At 39.4% G+C, this 22,575-nt stretch overlaps 1 protein-coding gene across 2 annotated transcripts in view; it reads right to left on the bottom strand.

Annotated features, from left to right (window-relative positions):
* Positions 1 to 734: 734 nt before the first annotated feature.
* Positions 735 to 22,575, bottom strand: part of BTAF1 (B-TFIID TATA-box binding protein associated factor 1) — a 103,680-nt gene continuing 81,839 nt past the window's right edge. The window contains exons 26-38 of one of the 2 annotated variants that reach the window (XM_003783699.3): positions 21,879 to 22,031; positions 21,229 to 21,350; positions 20,973 to 21,140; positions 17,904 to 17,981; positions 17,643 to 17,772; positions 16,659 to 16,800; positions 16,443 to 16,573; positions 14,851 to 14,976; positions 12,634 to 12,786; positions 6,437 to 6,648; positions 4,351 to 4,510; positions 3,832 to 4,002; positions 735 to 2,262 (exon numbers count right to left, since the gene is read on the bottom strand). In XM_003783699.3, the coding sequence (XP_003783747.1) occupies positions 2,119 to 2,262; positions 3,832 to 4,002; positions 4,351 to 4,510; positions 6,437 to 6,648; positions 12,634 to 12,786; positions 14,851 to 14,976; positions 16,443 to 16,573; positions 16,659 to 16,800; positions 17,643 to 17,772; positions 17,904 to 17,981; positions 20,973 to 21,140; positions 21,229 to 21,350; positions 21,879 to 22,031 (1,890 nt within the window). In that variant the 3' untranslated portion in view covers positions 735 to 2,118. The remainder of the gene's footprint in view (positions 2,263 to 3,831; positions 4,003 to 4,350; positions 4,511 to 6,436; positions 6,649 to 12,633; positions 12,787 to 14,850; positions 14,977 to 16,442; positions 16,574 to 16,658; positions 16,801 to 17,642; positions 17,773 to 17,903; positions 17,982 to 20,972; positions 21,141 to 21,228; positions 21,351 to 21,878; positions 22,032 to 22,575) is intronic. The other variant, XM_023509570.1, reaches the window with a different exon arrangement.

The raw sequence follows: 22,575 nt of genomic DNA, 5'->3' as shown, positions 1-22,575 counted from the left end.
TAAGGTTATACCAGTTCAATCAGTCCCAACATTATAAAGACATTCACCCTTGTTACCATTGTGATAAAATCTTGTTCAAAGACTAGAATACTTTTTTGGAGAAATATTTGTGGAATAAATAAGTATATGTGTGTATATGTGAGAAAGAAATATACCCAGACGCCCACATTTTAAGATATGTGATGTGACTGAATCTCTGAAATTCCCTATTATAAACACACAACAAATTGGGAAACAGTACAATGGATATCCAGGAACCCATTACCCAGCTTAAAATTGTTATCAATGTTCTGCCACATTTATTCCCCATACTCACATTTCACAAAGTGTTACTGAACCATGACAACCAGGAAGCTGATAGCAGTTCTTCAGTGGCATTCATGACTGTGCAACTGTCCCCATGTCGCCATTATCCTTAGTATGTACTACTGTGACTAGGCTGCCAACTGAAAAGTTCTTACCTATTTGTTTTCCTTTCTGTGGGTGGCTTGACCCCTCCCATCTCTTTAATGATATTTTCTAAAAGTATGGGGGGAGCAAAATATCAAAGAGCTGGTTTATGGAAATTTAAAAATTCAGCTCAAGAACACTGGATATTTTCCTTTTGATCCATAATCTGAATATAAATCCTAAATAATGAAGAAAAATGTTCATCTTTCTAAAAACGTGTATATCTGAACTGATCTTTTGCTTTTTAGCAATCATCTCCTACAAATAACACACAATTGCATATATTTTACAGTTTTAATCTTAATATTTATTCTCTGTGGAATGCTAGGTTTAATGTTACAGTATGGTTGTCAAAGCTACTGAAATGTGACAAATGTCCATGTCTAAATGCTGCAGAACAGTATAATTTTAATGAATTTAAACAAAACACTTGTTATTGTACAGCTGAGGTCTGATGGTTTTTAAACTGATGCCTATGTGTATGGCCAGCCACAAACCTTGGGGATGTTTATTACCTGTACATATATATATATATATATATATACATACAAATATACCCACACATAGGTATGCACACAGGCATGTATTAATTTGTGTGAAATTTATAAAATTATATATACATACACATATTTGCATATCTAGTTACATATACCCACCCTCACCCTTGAGCTCACTCTTCTAACACAAATCATTTTCATGCCCAATTATTATTGCTGCCCAGTATAACTACATGATTTTAGTGCCAATACCAGGCACATTTTTGGGTGCAGGATAGGTACATTTGTGCATTTGTGTATGTCTGTGTATAAAAAGGAATTCTTTTCCCTTTTATGCTTCAATCATGCATTACTACAATAAACAGTCTTTTCACCATAGGTTTTGGAATTCTAAACAGTGTAAAATCTACTTCTGGAAAACTGTATATGTTCATAGTTACAAAAAATATATTATATATATGATTGAAACATATTGAGTACATATGTTCTCTGAATCTGGCTATATCCTAGCCATTAGATAAATTTAAAAACACCACCCTTTTAATAGGATGTTATGGTAGCCTTAAATATACCATTACCTGCTATTATTTTAAAAGTTGAAAAAATGTTAAAGATTTGAAAAACACTATGCAGCTACGTTAAATATATAAAGGTTTCCACCAAGGGCCTGGTTAAATTCATTGTCTAACATTTTCATGTTCCAAGACTGACCAGTATCATAGTCATTATTCTTATATTCTTAAAATTATGGCTCATTAAGGCTTTTATACCAAAAGCCCTCTTGTAATCAATTATAAAAAGTTCTATTCGAAAGAAAAAATGTACATGAACACTAAAGTACTCATGGATATCATCCTGTACAAAGTGACTATGTAAAGGTAGGAGGCTTGTTCCCAGTAAGAATACCTCCTGGTAGCACATGTAAACCTGGTTTGGTTCCTCTGCTCTGCAGCTTTTCAGCATGTAAAATTTAAACTATTTCACATTAACATTTAAATTTAATACAGTGCAAATATTTGAGAATAACTTGTTCCCCCCAGGGAAACAAGAGCCAGCATTATGCTGAATATTCTTCAGATCTATTTACACATTGAATTAAACTAAGAAATTTGCTGAATATCAGCAGAAATGTAACTAAACTAGCAGCAACTGCATTTGCAATATCTGATGGTTACTTGAGAGAATGCATAAAATTTTCCAGGCTGTATTCTGAATCATATTGCTCTTGATCCCAAAGATCACTCAGGTTTTCAAGAATTGACTTCATGCTTGCTTTTCCAGAAGTAGAGGTGTCAGCTTTTTCTGCTTTGCCATCCTTAAGAAAAATTAGCAGAAAGATAAAATGAAAGATTAACTTCAGAAATTATATTTCCCTTTAAAATATCATACTTGTTTCTAACACTACTATTCCAGATAGTCAAATAATTCACATGATGGGGAAGTTAGGATCTAAAAAAATGGCCCATTCTATTTTCCCACAGCAGAATTATAAGAACATTACAAAGAACTCATTTGCTTTATCATTCTCTCTATGTGTTTGTAAATATATATATGGATGTATTAGTCAAATTTTTCCTTTAACCATCTGAGAGGAAGTTGTAGACAACACGTCTCTAGAGAGGACTCAGCATATATAAGAACAAAGATATTCTCTTATGTAAGCTCACAAAGATCAGAGTAAGGATATATTAAAATATTCATTAGTCCATTTTCAAATTCTTTCATTGTCCTAACATGCCATTGTGGCAATAGCTCCTGTTTCTCTGAAACATTACCCTGAGTCCAGAAGTCACCTATAAGAATGGTGGCCTTTTGTTTGAGACAAAGTCTCACTCAGTCACCCTGGTTAGAGTATCATGGTGTCATCATAGCTAACAGAAGCCTCAAACTCCTGGGCTCAAGCAATCCTCGTGCCTCAGCCTCCCAAGTAGCTGGGAGTAAAGGCACTGGTGTGATGTCATGCTAGTTTTTCTATTTTTAGTAGAGATGGAGTCTCATTCTAGCCCAGGCTGGTCTTGAACTCCTAAGCTCAAGCAATCCACTTGTCTTGGCCTCCCAGAGTGCTAGGATTATAAAGCATGAGCCATTAGGCCTGGCCAAGAATATTGTTTTAAACAGAATAAAAGCTTTCAGAAGATAGTTATGCATGTTTGCATGTTTCTTTGAGCCTTTTTTCTATAGTAAACATCTCTTTTTAATTGTCATATAGAATATTATTAAAGAACCATCCTCAGTTCTGGCCATTAGGGACCAATTTATTTGTTACTGTTTAAAATGCTAATACCTAGAATTATACATAATAATCTCAGACTTGGATGTTACAATTCTGTTGTTATGGCTAGTTCTTGTTGTGGGGTTTTATATCCTAAGTGCTTGCATATAGGATTTTGTCTTCACAACAATGTAATAAAATAGATGTAGAAGCTCAGAGAAGTTAATTAGCCTAAAGTCACCAGGGCCAAAGTGCCACCTATGAGTTTCACTAACTTTAGTGATAAACTGTCCTTTAGGAAGAAAGCTCTAACAAAAGAAACCTTGAAGCAAGACACTGCAGACGTAAGCCCCACCCCCCCCCAAAAACCAAAGCTTTACACATACAGGGGTCCTCAAACTGCGGCTCATTGGCCACATGCAGCCCACTGAGGAAATTTATCCGGCCTGACAGGTGTTTTTGCTGCCGCTGCCTGTCCTGCTTAGCAGCCAACCTGTCCCGGGGCCTGTAGTCCACCCTCCAACGGTCTGAAGGACAGTGAACTGGCCCCCTGTTTAAAAAGTCTAGGGACCCCTGCATACTGAAGAGTATGGGTACTAAGAATTCCCACCAAAGGTAAAAGTGAATGTTTTTGCTATTCCTTTAATACAACAAATTTTAGAAGTTCTTTACCTTATCAAGAGTAAACAGATCAAGAAGTTGATCAGTCCCCATACTCTGCAAACTAGAATTCTCTTGGCTGATAACGGTATTTGCTATGTTCATTTTGAATTTCTGCAAACCCATTATTTTCTCTTCCAATGTTCCTCTGGTTATCAGTCGGTACACGTTAACTACACGTTTCTGAATGAGAAAAAGAGGAATATAGTACAAATTGATAAGCTTTGAGGTTCACCAAGTCAGGGGGCTTGTATACTTGTACTCATTACTTTCTCCTACCTAGTTAGGATTAGATTTTTATTTTGTCTGGCCCTATGAGCCAAAATGTTTGCAGAAATCATGGAATATCAGAGATGGGCAGTGGCCCAGGTTTTCTTAGCCCAAGTACCTCACTGGAGGAAGTGGTACTACAAAAGAGTATCCAAGGTCACCATACTTAACATCAGAGCAAGAACTTGAGCCAAAGCTTCCTATCTTTTGGGAGAGTATTTTCTGCAGTGCACAGGATAACACCTATGGGAGGTCTTTTACCTGCCCAATGCGATGGGCCCGGTCCATGGCCTGGAGATCTCGCATGGGATTCCAGTCATGCTCCACAAATACCACTGTGTCAGCGCCTGTCAAGTTAAGCCCTAGGCCACCAACGTGAGTTGTCAGTAAAAGAACATCTATGGATGGGTCATTGTTAAACCTAAAGTGTACATAACGAAGATAAAATTAGTACATTTCTTTCTAAGCCTCCTATAACAAACTAATAAAAATTAAAGAGCACAAATGAAAACAATGTTTTAAAAATCAATTATAGGGACATTTCTGTGACTACTACAGATGAAAATATCTTCTTTTAGTATGTATAACACCTTTATTTAATTAATTTGAGAGAAAGTTTTATTTTGTTACCCTCAGTAGAGTACTGTGGCATCATAGTTCACAGCAACCTTAAATTCTTAGGCTCAAGTGATTCTCTTGCCTCAGCCTCCCAAGTAGCTGGGACTACAGGTACCCACCATGACGCCCAGCTATTTTAGAAACTAAAATAGCTCTGGCTCAGGCTGATCTCGAAGTTGTGAGCTCAGATAGTGATCCGCCTACCTCAGCCTGCAGTGCTGGGATTACAGGCATGAGCCACTGTGCCCCGCCCTGCGTAAATCTTTAGTAGAAAGAATACATTTTAAACTTGTCAGAAATTTCGTAAGTGAAAGAAACAAAGTCAACTGAGTTGTATTTTATGATATCAGATAAAGATTAAGTGGCAGAAATATAATTAAGACAAAATTCAACTCTGAATGTTTAAAGCAGCGGTTCTCAACCTGTGGGTTACAACCCAAAGGAATTGTATTAAAGGCTGTGGCATTAGGAAGGTTGAAAACCACTGGTTTAAAGTATAGAGACAGAGAAGAGTGAACAACAGCCTAGATCATTCAAGGAAGGCATAAGATGAGAGTGTTTGATTATTGTACTAATCCTTGAAGATATTGCCAAGGACACCTAGTAGCTTTTAGGAAAAAGAAAAAATAGTATTACAAACATTAAAAATACAATCTATCAAGCTATGGTTTATCATTCCTTTTTTAAGATGAGATCTTGCTATGTTGTCCATGCTGGGCTCAAACTCAGCCTCCTTAGTCACTGGGATTACAGGTGTAAACCACCACACCCAGCTATGACTCTTACTATGAGCCAAGCAAGCAATGAGCTTTATGCATTATTTTATGTAATTGTTATAACAGCCCTTTAAGGGTATTATCAGTATCCCTACTTTAGAGAGACAGGCTGTGTGGTTGATAAACAGGTCCAGGACAATACTACTTAAATAGCAGAGTCAGGAGTCAAACCTGGGTCTGTCTGCATCCAAAGCCCCTTCCCTGGTTTCTAACTTTATTGTGCCTAATAATCTCTGGGGAATGCTTGTTGAAAATGCTCACTCATTGTGGGGGGGAAGGGAGACCTGGGATGTTCCCACTGAATGGGCACAATGTAGAGGTATATGGCACACCTTTTGGGTGCAGGACATAACTACAAGAGGGAAAATACTGTGACTTGGTTGTTCTCTCATATTACCCTGAAATGAAAAAAGAAGAAAATGCTCACTCTTAAAGTCAACAGGTTTATGATAAAACCTAGGAATCTTAATAAAGATTACGTATTTAATGAAAGCAACCTCTGAAAATTTTAAAGCAGAGGATGTAGACCACATTTAAACACAGCACTCACCAATTCTGCTTCCTAACTGGGCCAGTTTCCAACTTGTTCTCATAAGAGAAACAGTGGTCAGAATAGAGATTTTAGCTAAGCCACTGTTTCCTCTCACCCTACCCCCTCAAAAAGGTAAGGGGAAAAGTAGTTATCTGTTTTTTGTTAATGCCTTAAATATCCATCTATGGATGTATCACTGTTAAACCTAAAGTGCTTTCCTAATATAGTCAAACTTTTCCATTTACTATTCAATTATATTTCTATAATTCTGTTTAAAAGAGTTTATTTGGATTGAATTATGTAAGAACACATATTTGCAGATAATTATCTGATGAAAATATTTCATGAGACAAACCTCCATGTAGGTAATGTAGCTACTATAGCTTACTTTATGATAACAGGAGTTTTGGAAGCCACTTACCGGGCAACAATGGAATGTCTCTGACCAGGAGGTATGCTGCCATCTAATCTCAAGTAAGTGACCGAGGGTAGGTGAGGTTTGAGAAGATCATGTTCTACTATATCAAGCATGCTTTTAAGCTGGCAGAAGATCAGTATCCTGTGCTGGGCCACCACAGACTCTGTGCCACTCTCGGAAGTGCTGCCATTTCCCAAACCACAGTCCAACAGCAACTTGGGGGAAAAATCGTTACACAGGTGTTCAGTAAAAGTAGGTAAACAATCTCATGGTGACAAATATTTCTCTCTGTAGCAAGAAAAGGTTCAAGTTATCTGAAAACAGATTAGCACTTTGGGCTGCCATCTGTCAGCTGGCAGCATATGGAACTAGTCTTTGAGGTGCTCAGGCATCTAACAGATGTTTTTCCCTTTTTCTTAGCTCCTTGAGGCTTAATGATTATTGATAGCAATGACAAAGAAGATGAAAGGGCTATGAAAGATGGTTTAATAAAGATGGTTTACTGTACCTGAACTGTTGTGTATACAATATAATTTATGCTGCAACTTACTTCCTATTCAACAGTATAAAATTTTGATCCATGCTAGGCCAAGGAAGTATATGTAACCAGCTCCTCAATAAAAACCTTGGGCAGAATTTTTAATGCATTTCCCTGGTAGATAACACTTCACATGTACTGTCACAATTTTTTTTTCTTTTTGAGACAGACTCTCACTTTGTCACCCTGGGTAGAGTGTCATGGCTTCATAGCAACCTCAAACTCTTGGGCTTAAGCGATTCTCTTGCCTCAGCCTCCCAAGTAGCTAGGACTACAGGCATCTGCCACAACAGCCAGCTAAGTTTTCTATTTTTAGTAGAGACAGGGTCTTGCTCTTGCTCAGGCTGGTCTTCAACTCCTGAGCTCAGGTGATCCACCTACCTCGGCCTCTCAGAGTGCTGGGATTACTGAGCCACTGCGCCTGGCTGTACTGTCACAATTTGATGCTGGGGAAAAAACAATGTTCTTGCTCTTCTATCTAATAGATTTAATATTTGAATTATTGTTAGATAGTAGAGCGAGCATATGATATACTAGGGAGGTACTCCTCTTAAAAGAATAAAAGTCTGATAAATGTAATTATCCCTATGTCTTGTCCCCAAATCTACAATCAGATGACTATCCAAGCTGTTTCTTTTTGGGGGAGGTGGGGGATGGGGAATGACCTTTATTGAGCTTTGAGCTTATCCACCAGAGAGGAAGTAATGTCTGTAAATCACAATTAAAATCCAAACAGTTTTTTAAAAATAGTCAACTCAATCAAAACCCACTATTTCATAATCAATAGCTTCCTTGAAGCCACAGTGGTACTTAAATATGGTTAAGACTTTAATGCAGAAATTTTGTTTCTTTTTAAAAGTTCTATCTAGCGTGTCCCAGGAAGACTATGGTTGTGTGGTACCCCATACAAGGAATGTGAAATCATCAGGGGGCAGTAGGAGTTTCAGAGATCATCTCAGTCCCTTAGGCAGCATTATCACAACCTAAAAGGTAATCAGTCATATTAACAACAGCCAACTAAGAATTCTCCAACTCCAAACTTATCAATCTTCTTAGTGTAATCACTGTCCAGTGTAGCTATCCTAGTGAATGTTTGGACAGATCATTTGACATGAGTATTCCTGTCTAGAAGCAGAACCAATATTCCAGTTTTCCTAATAATCTCTTGCAATATAAGACTGCTTCAAGAAATTAATGAACTCTAGGTACCCTTTGACAAAACCTAGTCTGAAAAGTTGATTACTAAACTCTAGAAAATATTTACCAAGACCCCCTACTACAGGTGCCTGAAAGGCCAGCTGCCTCCCTAGATAGCATTTCTTTTCTTTTTTTTTTTGAGATAGGAGCCTCCAGCTGTCCCCCTCGGTGGAGTGCCATGGCTTCACAGCTCACAGCAATCTCCAACTCCTGGGCTCAAGCAAGTCTCCTGCCTCAGTCTCCCAAGTAGCTGGGACCACAGGCGCCCACCACAACGCCCGGCTATTTTTTTTTGGTTGCAGCCATCATTGTTGTTTGGCGGCCCGGGCTGGATTTGAACCTGCCACCTTGGGTGTACGTGGCTGGCGCCTTAGCCACTTGAGCCACAGGCGCCGAGCCCCTAGATAGCATTTCAATGATATCTTGCCCCAACTTCAGCAAAGGGTAAATTGTTCCAGATTTTTTAATCATTTCTCAGATAAAATTTTGATCTTTCACTTAAAGTACAGTGCCTAACACTGTAAATGATACTCAAAATTTGGCCTGGGCTTGGCACCTGTAGCTCAGTGGGGAGGGCACCGGCCACATACACCGGGGCTGGCAAGTTCGAACCTGGCCCCAGGCCTGCTAAATAACATTAACAACTGTAACAAAAAAACAGCCAGTCATTGTGGCAGGTGCCTGTAGTCCCAGCTACTTGGGCCCTGAGGCAAGAGAATTGCTTAAGCCCAAGAGCTGGAGGTTACTGTGAGCTGTGACGCCACAGCACTCTACTGAGGGTGACATAATAAGACTCTGTCTCAAAAATAATTTTTGGTCCGATAAAATACAGTTAAACTGTGATGCCCTCAATTTGGCCATTATACTATTTTTACTCCCACCCAAGATCCTATTAGTTTCTTTTACTGACAACTAATTCACACAATTTTTGTTGTTGTTGTTGAGACAGAGTCTCACTATGTTGCCCTTGGTAGAGTGCCAGGCTTACTCAGCCTCCCAGTAGCCAGGACTACAGGCACCCACCACAACCCCGGTTATTTTTTTTGTTGTTATTGTTTAGCAGGCCCAGGCCGTGTTCAAACCCACCAGCCCCGGTGTGTGTGGCCGGTGCCCTAACCACGGAACAATGAGCACCAAGCCGTAATTCACACAATTTTTACAGTGAACTTGTCATCCAGTCATACTCAATTTTGCCCTATATAAAATGTTAGGCAAGTATAGATTTTATGAGACTTGGCAAAGTGTTTTGAAACTTTAAAATTTACTCTGCTTATCTCCATTAAATTTTACCTAAACTTTTAGTTCATCACTCCAGCCTCCTGAAATTTTTTATTCTGGCTCTGGCAGTTACTTCTCTCAGCATTACTTGCTGATAAACATGTTTCTACTGATAAACTTTCAGAAAGCAAGTATCCCCTTCTTCAGAGAACACAACTATTTGGATTTAAAACAGAAATTTAGGCTGAGAGCTGTGGCTCAAGCCTGTAATCTCAGCACTCTGGGAGGCCGAGCTCAAGACCAGCTTTACTAAAGCGAGACCCCATCTCTACTAAAAATAGAAAAAAACTAGCCCGACCTGGTGGTATACCCCTGTAGTCCCAGCTACTAGGGAGGCTGAGGCTGGGATGGTTTGAGCCCAAAAGTTTGAGGCTACTGTGAGCTGTGACACCATGGCAGTCCACCCTGGGCAACTGAGTGTGACTCTATCTTGAAATATAAATAAAGAAATAAAAAAGAAATTTACCCCTTCCCAGATAATACCTTCACTCTGAATAGTGAAAAGAACTGAGAAAATAGTAAAGAAGTCCACTAGAAAAGCCTTCCCTCAGTATGACCAGAAGTAATCTTTTAAGTTTTAGGCTTCCTAAGCATCTGAATTCTACACACTGCAGGGTGACAAGGAGTATACTCTAAAATGAAAGGTCAGCCTAATCAATAATTCCTGGAAAAAACCCATAAAACCTGTAGTGTAATTGAAATATGGATGAAATTAAACTATTTGAAAATAGATGTAATTAGCTAATTCTCTAAGTATATTTTATAACTTTAATATATCCCTATGTTAGGAAAATCATAAACACTTAAATACTAGCCTAGGCTGGGCAAGGTGGCTCACACCTATAATCCAAGCATTCTGGGAGGCTGAGGTGGGTGGATTGCCTGAGCTCTGGGTTCTCCACCAGCCTGAGCAAGGGGGAGACCCTGTCTCTAAAAATAGACCTGTTGTGGCAGTGCCTGTAGTCCCAGCTACTTGGGAGGCTAAAGGAAGGGAAATGCTTGAGCCCAAGAGCTTGAGGTTGCTGTGAGCTATGAGACATCATGGCACTCAACCCCAGGGTGACTGAGAGACACCCTGTGTCCAAAAAAAAATAAATATTCTATTTTTAAAAGTTAAACCAAGAGGGTAGTCCCCACAAAATGGCAGTGTAGATAGCTCCAAGTAAAATACACTCAAAGAGATCCATAGTGACACACATTAAGCTGTTGAACAATGAAGACAAAGAGAAGCAGCAAGAAAGAAGTAATTGGTCTTATAAAAAGGGTCCTCAATATTATTATTATTATTATTTTTTTTTTTTTTTGAGACAGAGCCTCAAGCTGTCCCCCTGGGTAGAGTGCCGTGGCATTACAGCTCACAGCAACCTCCAACTCCTGGGCTCAAGCGAGTCTCCTGCCTCTGCCTCCCAAGTAGCTGGGACCACAGGCGCCCATCACAATGCCCGGCTATTTTTTGGTTGCAGCCGTCATTGTTGTTTGGCAGTCCAGGCTGGGGATTCGAACCCGCCACCTTAGGTGTACGTGGCTAGCGCCTTAGCCGGTTGAGCTATAGGCGCCGAGCCAAGGTCCTCAATATTATTAACAACTTATTTCTCATCAGAAACCATGGACAACACTGTCAAGAAAGTGAGAAGACAACTGACAGAATGGGAGAAAAAATCTGCACATCATGTTTGATAAAGGTTGAATATCTAAAATATAAACAACTTCCCAAACTTAATAATAAGACAAATAATCCAATAAAAAATGAGTAATGGCTGGGCATGGTGGCTTATGCCTATCATCCTAGCACCTGGAGGCTGAGGCAGGAGGACTACTTGTGGCCAGGGGTTTGAGGCCAGCCTGGGTAATAAAGTGAGAACCCAGAAGCAAACAAACCAAAACCAAACAAACAAACAAACAAAAACTAAAACAAATTAAAAAAGCTAAAAGACTTGATTAAGTATATTTCTAAAGAAGATAAATGTTCAAAAACATCCAATAAGCACTTTAAAAGATGCTCAACATCATTAGTCATCAGGAAACAGCAAAACAGACCAGGTGAGGTTTCTCACACCTATAATCCTAACACTCTGGGAGGTCCAGGGAGGTGGACTACCTGAGCTTGTAAATTCAAGACCAGTCAGAGCCAGACCTCACCTCACCTCTAAAATAAATGAATAAATAAATAAAAACAACCGGGCATTGTGGCAGGTGCCTATAGTCCCTGCTACGTAGGAGGCAAAGGCAAAGCAAAAAACTCTTGCTTAAGCCTAAGAGTTTGAGGTTGCTGTGAGCTGTGACGCCACAGCACTGTACCAAGGGGAGCAAACTGAGACTGTTTTCCGCCCCCGCCCCGCCCCCAAAAAGGAACTAGCGAAACAAATCCACAGTGAGTTATTACTTCACGCCTAAGAAGGTGGCAATACTTAAAAGGAAAAAAAGAAAAGGACATAAGCGCTGGCAAGGATGTGGAGAGACTAGAACCCTGGTTGTATTGCTGGTGGGAGTGTAAAATGGTGTAGCCACTGTGGAATATAGTTAGGCAGTTTCTGAAAAATTTAAACATAGAATTGTCATATGATTTATCTATTCTGGTCCACAGCCTATACATAAAAGAAATGAAAAGAGCGACTCAAGTACATACTTTAAGCCAAAGGTCAAACTACAGCATTATTCATAATAGCAAAAAGATGGAAAAAATTCCAGTGACACATAAATGGATATCCATACAATGGACAACTATTCAGCCATAAAAAGCAAAGAAGTACTGATATACGAGTATGCTGCAACATGAAGGAACTTTGGAAACAATATGCTAAATGAAATAGTTTACCATTCCACTTATGTGAAATATTTAGAGTTGGCAAATTCACAGAGGTAGAGAGTAAAGATTACTAGGGGTTAAGGGAAGGTAGAATGGCGAGTTATTGCTTGCTGGGTACAAAGTTTTTCTGAGTGATAGAAATATTTTGGAAACAGTGGTGACAGTTATACAACATTGTATATATAATGCCACAGATTTTTACATGTAAAAATAATATAGCATATTCTGTGCTATATATATTTTACCACATTTTTTTAAAAAAGCTAAACCATAAATTTAACAAACCAAATTTAAAAAGTGGTAACAATCTTTAGAAAAAGCAAACTTCCTGTTATATTTCAGGAAGGTACAACACATATCAACACTAAAAAAAATACATACTTGTTTCAAAGCTGAGAGTTTGGGGGCATGTTGAATATCATGAAGAGAAGAATTCTGATCTGCCAGTTTTTCAATAGTGCTCTTGAACTCTGGATGTTGAGGTGTTAACACTAATGCTGGATGGTTGCACAGTTTACGTAAGTACTGCAATGCCTATAAGACAGGAAAAAGTATACACAATTCCATTTCATATACACAAATGTTAATATCTCTGTATCTTTTCCTGTGCTATTCCATCTGTTTAGGATGTCTTTCTCACTTGGCAAACTTCTCATTCTTCAAGAACCAGTTCAAGGGCTGGCACAATGGCCCATGCCTATAATCCTAGCACTCTGGGAGGCTGAGGCAGGAGGATCACTTGAGCTCAGAAGTTTGAGGATAGCCTGAGCAAGAGTGAAACCCTGTTTCTAAATTTTTTTTTTTTTTTGAGACAGAGCCTCAAGCTGTCCCCCTGGGCAGAGTGCCGTGGCATTACAGCTCACAGCAACCTCCAACTCCTGGGCTCAAGCGAGTCTCCTGCCTCCGCCTCCCAAGTAGCTGGGACCACAGGCGCCCACCACAACACCCAGCTATTTTTTGGTTGCAGCCGTCATTGTTGTTTGGCGGGTCCGGGCTGGGGATTCGAACCCGCCACCTTAGGTGTACGTGGCTGGCGCCTTAGCTGGTTGAGCTATAGGCGCCGAGCAGAAACCCTGTTTCTAAAAACAACGAGGTGGTGTGGCAGGCACCTACAGTCCCAGTTACTCGGGAGGCTGAGGCAAAACTGCTTGAACCCAGGAGTTTGAGGCTACTATGAGCTATGTTGCCACAGCACTGTACTAAGGGCAACAAAGTGAGACTGTCTCAAAAAAAAAAAAAAGAGAACCATTCAGTGTCTCCTTTATGATTACTGTGCAGTTTGTATATATTTCTATGAGGACGTTTATAACTTGTATAAATTGCACCATTTATAACTATACTCCTCACTAAACAATGAGCTCCTCATAGCAAAATGAGTGCCTTACTCATCTGCTTCTTTAAAACTCTTTTCCACTCAAAGTGACTGAAAAAGCACACAATGCTTCTGGAACTAGAATCATTTCTGAAAGAAAACGTTTCTCAAACTTCAGTGAGTAAAAAAGTTTACTGAGGACTTTATCAACCGGCAGATATTTCCCTTCTACATAGTATTCTGATTTAGTTGATCCGGAGGGACTGAACTAGGTGACTGTCTCAAGCGGTCCTGCCTAAGAAATAGAACCCTCTCTTCTTTTCTTTGTTTCAGCCACACTCTCTTCTGCCTCTTATTTGGTTTATTATTTGGGTCTCACCCTTAGCATATAGTTTTACATTAGCAAGCTCCACTGATAAGGCTCAAGACACTTATGCATTATGATAAATTATGATAAAAATTGTGTGTGTGGAAATTTTGGGAGAGGTCTAAGTCTCCACAACCACCTTTAAATGTTAAATAGCATTTAATCTATTGGTGGGAGGTTTTCTGATGAAATATAACAAGAGGTTAAAAAAAACTGAGGTGACACGTGCTATCACCTTTTCATTTGTTATTCTCTCAAGCACACAATGAACATCGGTCTTAGAACTTCTGTACTTTTTGCATCCTCTGCCTGGAATCATTTCCCCCCACATACATGCAAGCCTCAATCCTCCTTGAGATCTTTGCTCAAATGCCATCTTCTCAGTGAGGCTGTTCTTGTCCCATCTATTAAGAAACCACAACCCACCCAGGGCTCCAATATGCTATAATTCCATTCCCCACTTTATTTTTTCTTACATGATATGTGTTTTACTTATTTTTCATCTCTACCAGAGAAAAGAGTCAGTCTGTTATATCCACTGCTTTAAGTAATCTAGAGCTTAGAAAAATTACTGCCATATGTTAAATAATTTTTTGAATAAGAAAGCAAGATTCTGGATGGCTCAAAGGAGTGGGGCACCAGCCCCATATACCGGAAGTGGCGGGTTCAAACCTGGCCCTGGCCAAAAAAAAAAAAAACCTAGACAGCAAGATTCTATATGCTAAACTTCTTCTTTTCATATAATATAAAAAACATATACATTACATTTTGAACAAATATTAATATAAGTATTTTAACTTATTTTTGAATATATAATATTGAAAAAAATTTAAATAAATCAGTATTTCAATGTTCCACAGAATAACTGCCTCAATGAAAAATATTCTTGAACATTTAAAAAGTAGATTGTAATGTATACCTGGAATACATGGCCTGTAGCTTTAAGCTTTGGTTTTTCAGTGTCTTCAGAAAGTGCAGCTGAAGAAACCGTTTCATCAACATCACACTTGGCACGAGACTTAGCAAAATCTTCATAAAGCTGAACCTGTAAAATTGCCCCCATGAAAGTTAATATATCTACATTCAATTATTCAAAATATATAACTAGCAAAAGCCAGTAAGAGCAGACATTTAAATCAGACCTTATTAATAAAAAAAAAAAAAAAACAACTATAACTCACTACTAATTACAGATTATCTACTTTTTTTTCCTGTTTTGTTTTTTGAGACAGAGTCTCACTCTGTCACCTTGGTAGAGAGCTGTGGCGTCACAGCTCACAGCAACCTCAGACTCCTGGGCTCAAGCGATTCTCTTGCCTCACTCTCCTGGGACTACAGGCACTGGCCATGATGCCTGGCTGGTTCTTGTATGTTTTTACCAGAGATAGGGATCTCCCCCTTGCTCATGCTGGTCTCAAATGACTAAAAGCTCAAGGGATCCTCCCACCTCCACCTCTTAGAGTGCTAGGATGGTAAGTGTGAGCTTATACCCGGCCTATCCACTGCATCTTGATAAATTCCTTTCAAAGTCTATTTATAGAGAAAGTATAAGCATTGTTTTCCTGCTAAAATGTTAAAAATACCAGTCGAATAGTTGTAGACTCAATTTTTCCACTCTTCAGGAAAATAAACACATTACCAATAAAAGAGAACGTGAACCTTTAAAAGTGAATGAGGAAAATCTTGAAGAAGATTTATATGGTCAAGACCCTGTAAGCATATTCCGAGAGACCAAATTTTTATTGTACCCTTTATAAGTTTAGATACATAAACACCACTGTGCTACAACTGCCTACCGTATTCAGCTAACAATACTATACAGGTTTGTAGCCTAGGCACAACAGGCTGTATCATATAGCCCAGATAAGGAATAGGCTATACCATCTATCCTTGTGTAAGTACTCAAGGATGTTCACACAATGATAAAATCACTTAATGATGTGCTTCTCAAAATATATCCTCATTGTTAATCAATGCATCATTGTCTATTAGCTCAACGACCACAGGCAACCTATTTAACTTTTCTGAGTGCTGCTTTCTTAATTTTCAAAAACGGGGATTAACAGTTCCTATAATGCTGTTTAATGCATATTACAACATTCAGAGGCAGATCTTTGGCTTTTATAAACAATGGTTTATTTTCTCATCAATTTAACTTTGTGACCTTCCAAATTAACCAGACATTTAAGAAAATCGGCTAGGAACAATAGCATAAGAGGCCAAGGTAGGAGGACTATTTGAGGTCCAGAGTTAAAGAGCAGCTTGAGCAAAATTGAGATCCCGTCTCCACTAAAAATAGAAAAAATTAGCTGGTCATGGTGGTACATGCCTATAGTCCCAGCATACTTAGGAGGCTGAGGCAGGAAGATGTCTTGAGCCCAGGTATCTGAAGTTGCAGGCAAAGATACCACTGCACTTTATCGAGGGCAACAGACTGAATCTATGTCTCCCCCCAAAAATCCCCACAAAATAGTCTGCAAATAAAACAACCACAATCACAGTACTTCTAACCTGGAGAGGACTAAGAGTACAATAATAGTCTTGAATAATTTTAGGTGGGAGGTCCTGCAAAACATCTTCTTTCATTCTTCTCAAAAGAAATGGGAGGACTTGACGGTGTAGTGCATCCATCGCAAGAACACCTGTTAACAACAGAAAATGGCTTGAAAAAAGTTAGAGGATAAGTTAAAATTACTTACACAGGGTTTATAATTATCACTTTCATACCTGCTTCTTGTTCTCGACTGGAGCTTCGAGCATCCCTACTTGCTAATATAGGTTTACCATATCGAGCAGCAAACTGGCGCTCAGTACCCAAAAATCCTGGCATGAGGAAATCAAATAATGACCACAGCTCCAAAACGTTATTCTGAATATGAAAGAGGAACATCAGTTATCTCTTGTACTGGGGTTATTTCCTTACACTTAAAAAATGGAACATTAATGAAACCCTTATGATGATGATAAAGAGTATCACTACATTTTTTGGTATACAGTATTAATAGGGTAATAATAAAAATAAATATAGGTGAATAGGTAAAAATAAAATAGGGTATTATTAAGGTCAGAATCCTTAAAGAAAATAGCCTATCCTCTTTGGGGGAAATCCCCAAGTCTCTCATCCCCAGAATAAACCCTGGCCTACAATGTTATTCCCTATTGTTGGCATCTATGAAACAGTACAAAGACTCAAGTAACTGGGAGTACAGGTTATGTGCCACCGAACCACATAATTATGACCTTTTTTTTTCCCAAAGAGAATCTCACTTTGCCACACTGGGTAGAGTGCCGTGGCCTTACAGCTCACAGCAACTCAAACTCTTGGGCTCAAGTGATCCTATTGCCTGAGCCTGCCAAGTATCTGGGACTAGAGGCACCCACCACAATGCCCAGCTATTTTTTAGAGACAAGGTCTCAAATCTTGGTCAGGCTGGTCTCAAACTCCTAAGTTCAGGTGATCCACCCACCTTGGCCTCCCAAAGTGCTAGGATTACAGGCATGAACTACCACACCCAACCAGTTATGACTTTTAAAACCTTGTCTGTTCAGATAGTGCTACATACCAAATGAACCATAAAACAAGTAATGTGATTACTGGAAATTTATTATCATTTCTATAATGAAAGAAAACTCTAATTCACTGCCAAATGCCAAACCTACTCTCTACCTAGAGAAAAGAAAAAAAAAAAAAAAAGAATAGTAAATGATTACCTGGATTGGTGTTCCAGAAAGAATAATCCTGTAATTAGCAGTCAGTTGTTTTACTGCTTTTGACAATTTTGTTTTTCCATTTTTGATGACATGGCCTTCATCAAGAATACAGTAGTTAAATTTAATATTTCTAAGGGAGAATAAACAAAAATTTTAGCATCTTTTCCTGTATATCAGGACTATATGGAGAATCTTTAAAGTAGGAAGATATTAAGGGACTTCAAATTTAAGTTTTTCTAAAGAAAAAAATGTAATTCTTACCTAAAGAAATCTATGTCATTCCTCACAACATCGTAAGAAGCCACTATCAGATTGTGCCTTTTTACTTGGTGCTGTAACCTTTATTTAAAAATAATAAAATTAGGAAATGGGGACTTTGAAAAGTGTTTATATACAATTTCAAAGGTGACTACAGCTACCATCACATAAGGTGCTTTTAATCCACCTATTAAACCTAGCATTCCTTTCTGCTTGCTCTAATATGCATGACCCTTCTACTTTTGGAAGGCCAATCTTCTCATGACTTGGCCATGCTGCCTTACTCTGTTTGATCAGGAAAGAGATTGAGCACAAGATTAAAAATGCCATGAGCTAATCATAATATTTTATCCTCTGATCACAAAGGCTGGTTTAGGGGTAGGCCCCAAATAAGGCCAGTCATCTTCAGTATTGATATGTTCATGATGGGAGAAGGAAGGTCTGTTTACTATAGTCACCAAGTTAGCCCTGCACATGGTCATCTATCTTATCTACCAACTGTAGAATGAAGGTCAGCAGAGACCTACACAACAAGTTATGTAAGGGGACGAAGAGTGGATGTGTCTGAAGCAAGAATCCATGCTTAAAACTTTTCAAGCAAGTATATTAAGGAATGTCCTGTTTGCTTAAGCTAGTTTGAGCTGAATTTCTATCATTTACAAATGAATGAATTCTAACTTCATTATTGAAGAGGCACTTCAGTAAACCGCTCAAGAGTATAAGCTTTTGCTACGTTTTGGTGGCTTGAGCCTGTAATCCCAAGCCCCTTCTTGGGAGGCTAAGGTGGGAGGATGAGGATCACTTAAGGTCAAGAATTAGGCCAGCTTGGGCAACACAGCAAGACCCCATCTTTAAAAGACTAAGAAAAAATTAATTGGGAATGGTGGTACATGCCTAGTGCCCCAGCTATTTGGGAGGCTGAGGCAAGAAATCACTGTATCTAGGTGACTTACGATTTTACTGCTGCACTCTAGCCTGGGTGACAGAGTTTAAGACTCTATCTCTTGCCTTGGTGCCCATGGCAGAGTGGTTACGGCACCAGCCACATGCATAGAGGCTGGCAGGAGCAGCTCCTGGACCAGCTAAACAACAATGACAACTGCAACAAAAAATAGCCAGGCGTTGTGGTGAGTGCCTGTAGTCCCAGCTACTTGGGAGGCTGAGGCAAGAGAATTGCTTATGCCCAAGAATTTGAGGTTGCTGTGAGCTATGATGCCACAACACTCTACCAAGGGCAACATAGTGAGACTCTGTCTCAATAAATAAATAAAAATTTTTAAAAACTGCAAGCTTTTGAACTACTTGTGTTCAAAACCTCACTTTGCCCACTTAACTGAGTGACTCTACCCAGACCCCATGCTTTAGACTCCTTATCTCCAGACTGGAATAACAGTACCTATACCTCATAAGGTGATTGTGAAAATATACTATTTTACCTAATGTAAGCTTAGGACAGTGCCTGGCCAGTAAAAACTAATACTAAAACTAAAAACTTTGATAACTTTATTTAATAGTAATTATTAATACAGATGTACAGCACATCTGTGGGCTAATCAGTAACCTGTGACTTAAAAAATAAATAAAAGGCTCGGCGCCTATGGCTCAACCGGCTAAGGCGCCAGCCACGTACACCTAAGGTGGCGGGTTCGAATCCCCAGCCCGGACCCGCCAAACAACAATGATGGCTGCAACCAAAAAATAGCCGGGCGTTGTGGCGGGCGCCTGTGGTCCCAGCTACTTGGGAGGTGGAGGCAGGAGACTCGCTTGAGCCCAGGAGTTGGGGGTTGCTGTGAGCTGTAATGCCATGGCACTCTGCCCAGGGGGACAGCTTGAGGCTCTGTCTCAAAAAAAAAAATAAATAAATAAATAAATAAATAAATAAAAATCGGCTCGGAGCCTGTGACTCAAGAAAAAAAAAAAATCAATGGTCTTCCACTCTTTAAAATTTATAGGTAGGAATATAAGAACTATACTAGTTAACAGAAAGGGAATAAAGCTAAAAGAACCCTAGTGCTGCCATGAGAGCAGGGCCGCTGGAGCAGCCCTTATGTGTCCAGTGTATTTTTGGGGAAAGGGAACAAGGAGGAAGGACCCGAAGGACCCAGGCAAAGAGAAATGCTTTTTTTTAAAACAAGAGTCTCTCACTTTGCCAGCCTCAGTAGAGTGCCATGTCATCATAGCTCATAGCAACCTCTAACTCTTGGGCTCAAACAATTCTCTTGCCACATCTTCCCGAGTAGCTGGGACTATAGGCACTTGCCAGAACCCATGGCTATTTTTAGAAACAGGGTCTTGCTTGTGCTCAGGCTGTGAGCTCAAACAATCCACCTACCTCAGCCTCCCAGAGAGCTAGGTTTACAGGCATGAGCCACCTTGCTGGACAGAGAAATGCTTTTTTTGAGACAGAGTCCCAAGCTGCCGCCCTAGATAGAGCGCCATGGCATCACAGCTCACAGCAACCTCCAACTCTTGGGCATAATTGATTCTTCTCGCCTCAGTCTCCCAAGTAGCTGGGACTACAGGCACTCACCACAATGCCTGGCTATTTTTTTGTTGCAGTTGTTGTTTTAGCTGGCCCAGGCTGGGTTCAAACCTACCAGCCTCAGTGTATGTGGCCAGCACCCTATCCACTGAGCTATGGGCCCTGCCCCTCCCCTCCCTCTTTTTTAAAGAGACAGGAAGTGGGGAAGCTCACCATGCCATCCAGACTGGCCTCAGCCTCCTGAGTAGCTGAGACTACAGGCTCAAGCCATCAAAGGAAAACTCTTAGGGAAGTGGACAGAATAAAAATATAACAGGAGCACCAAGGAGATGCTAAAGGCACAGGCTCCCAAAGGGGGAATACAGAATGGCTTTGGTTAATGACAATTCCCCCCATCCAATACTTAGAAAGACCAAATGACTTTACAATTGCGAAAGAACCTGAAATTTGATAAGCCTCACTGATTCCATCTTCCTAAGTACGCTCACTTTTCTTAAATAATTAGAAGAGAATTCATTTCTAATAAATTTTATTCTTCCGAACTACTTAAGATAAAAGATGGAACATTTTTGTTGTTGTATGGCTCTTACCTTATTCTTTCAGTGGGAGGCCCAGTATAGTGCAATGGATTGAGATATTCTCTGGAGCAGAATTTACCTACTTCATCCACCCAATGACCTGTTAATGTTGGTGGACAAACCACCAAAGAAGGAAGTGGCATACATTCTGCCAATTTTGATCTGGCATATTCCTGGGCCCTTTATAATAGCAAAACAATAAATTACATAGTTTGTTTATATTTCTCAGAACATGAAAACCTTAATTTAATATAGCATTTCAAATTACCTATGGCAATGATCTCCTGCTAGGATGCAGATGGACTGTAATGTTTTCCCTAAACCCATGTCATCACACAGAATTCCATGAAGTTTATACTTATTAAGAAATGCTAACCAGTTCACACCATCCTACAGGTTGGGGAAAAAGAGAAAAATTATAAATGTCAACAGATCACAAGAATTTTTTCTTATAAAAAACATGTTTACACAGACCAAACAGCTTTATATAGGCAAAGAAGAAATAAACACAAGGTTTTACTAAATCTATTTTATTTTTTCAGAGATAGAGTCTGCCTGTTGCCCAGGCTGGAGTACAGTGGTGGAACCATAGCTTATTGCAGCCTTTGAGCCCAGAACTCCTGGGCTCAAAAATGATCTTCCCACCTCAGCCGCCCTTGTAGGTAGGACTACAGGCACATGCCACCACACTACTGCAAGGCTAATTTTTAATTTTTTGTAGAGAGTGGGGTCCTACTATGCTGCCCAGGCTGGTCTTGAGCTCCTGGCCTCAAATGATCCTCTTGCCTTGGTTTCCCATAGTGCTGGAATTATGGATAGGAGACATTGTGCTTAGCCCTAAATCAATTTTAAAAATCCTTCAAGGTACTTCGAAAAGGAAACTCACTAATCTTATTATAACCTAAGTATAAAACTTACCTGCTGATATTTTCTGAGTTCAGCATTGATTGGTACTGGAATTTTATAATTTTCCAACTTTTTCCCATCTAACAATTGTTCCAGAAAGTGTCGCTCCTTAGCTTTCAATTGGATTAATTCTTCTGACATATTTGGAGGGTCTGGAATGCCTGCCTAAAATGATTTTTAAAGGCATATTAAAACTACTTGCAATTTTTTCATCCCCAGATATATCAAATAATTTTAAACATTATCAAAACAAATACATGGAAAAAAGACATCCAAAAATCATATACTTTTAGAGACTTGAAAAAAAAAAAGTTTAAAGAATTTGATAGGTATTAAAAGTACGACAGACTAGTTAGGTAAATACATTTGAGATTATCTTAAAGACCATAAGCTGCAACTTAATTTTCTCACATCGTACATTATTTGATAAAGAGGCAAATAAAGTTGTATAGTTTATTTTAAATTAAATGCTGTTACTGATGCTTGTTCATTTTAATGTTCTGATACCCAAAAGTACTGATTTTCAAAATGTGGTCTGCAAGGCTCTAATGGATTTTTAAGACTTTAAAAATTGTTTCCTTTGGCTCGGCGCCTATAGCTCAACTGGCTAAGGCGCCAGCCATGTACACCTAAGGCGGCAGGTTCGAATCCCCAGCCCGGACCCGCCAAACAACGACGGCTGCAACCAAAAAATAGCCGGGCGTTGTGG

The sequence above is a fragment of the Otolemur garnettii genome, unplaced genomic scaffold, assembly GCF_000181295.1.
Source record: "Otolemur garnettii isolate 467f Iridium unplaced genomic scaffold, OtoGar3 scaffold00008, whole genome shotgun sequence".
NCBI lineage: Eukaryota > Metazoa > Chordata > Mammalia > Primates > Galagidae > Otolemur > Otolemur garnettii.
The sequence above is the reverse complement of the archived record's forward strand: the minus strand, read 5'-3'. Positions and strand labels throughout refer to the sequence as shown.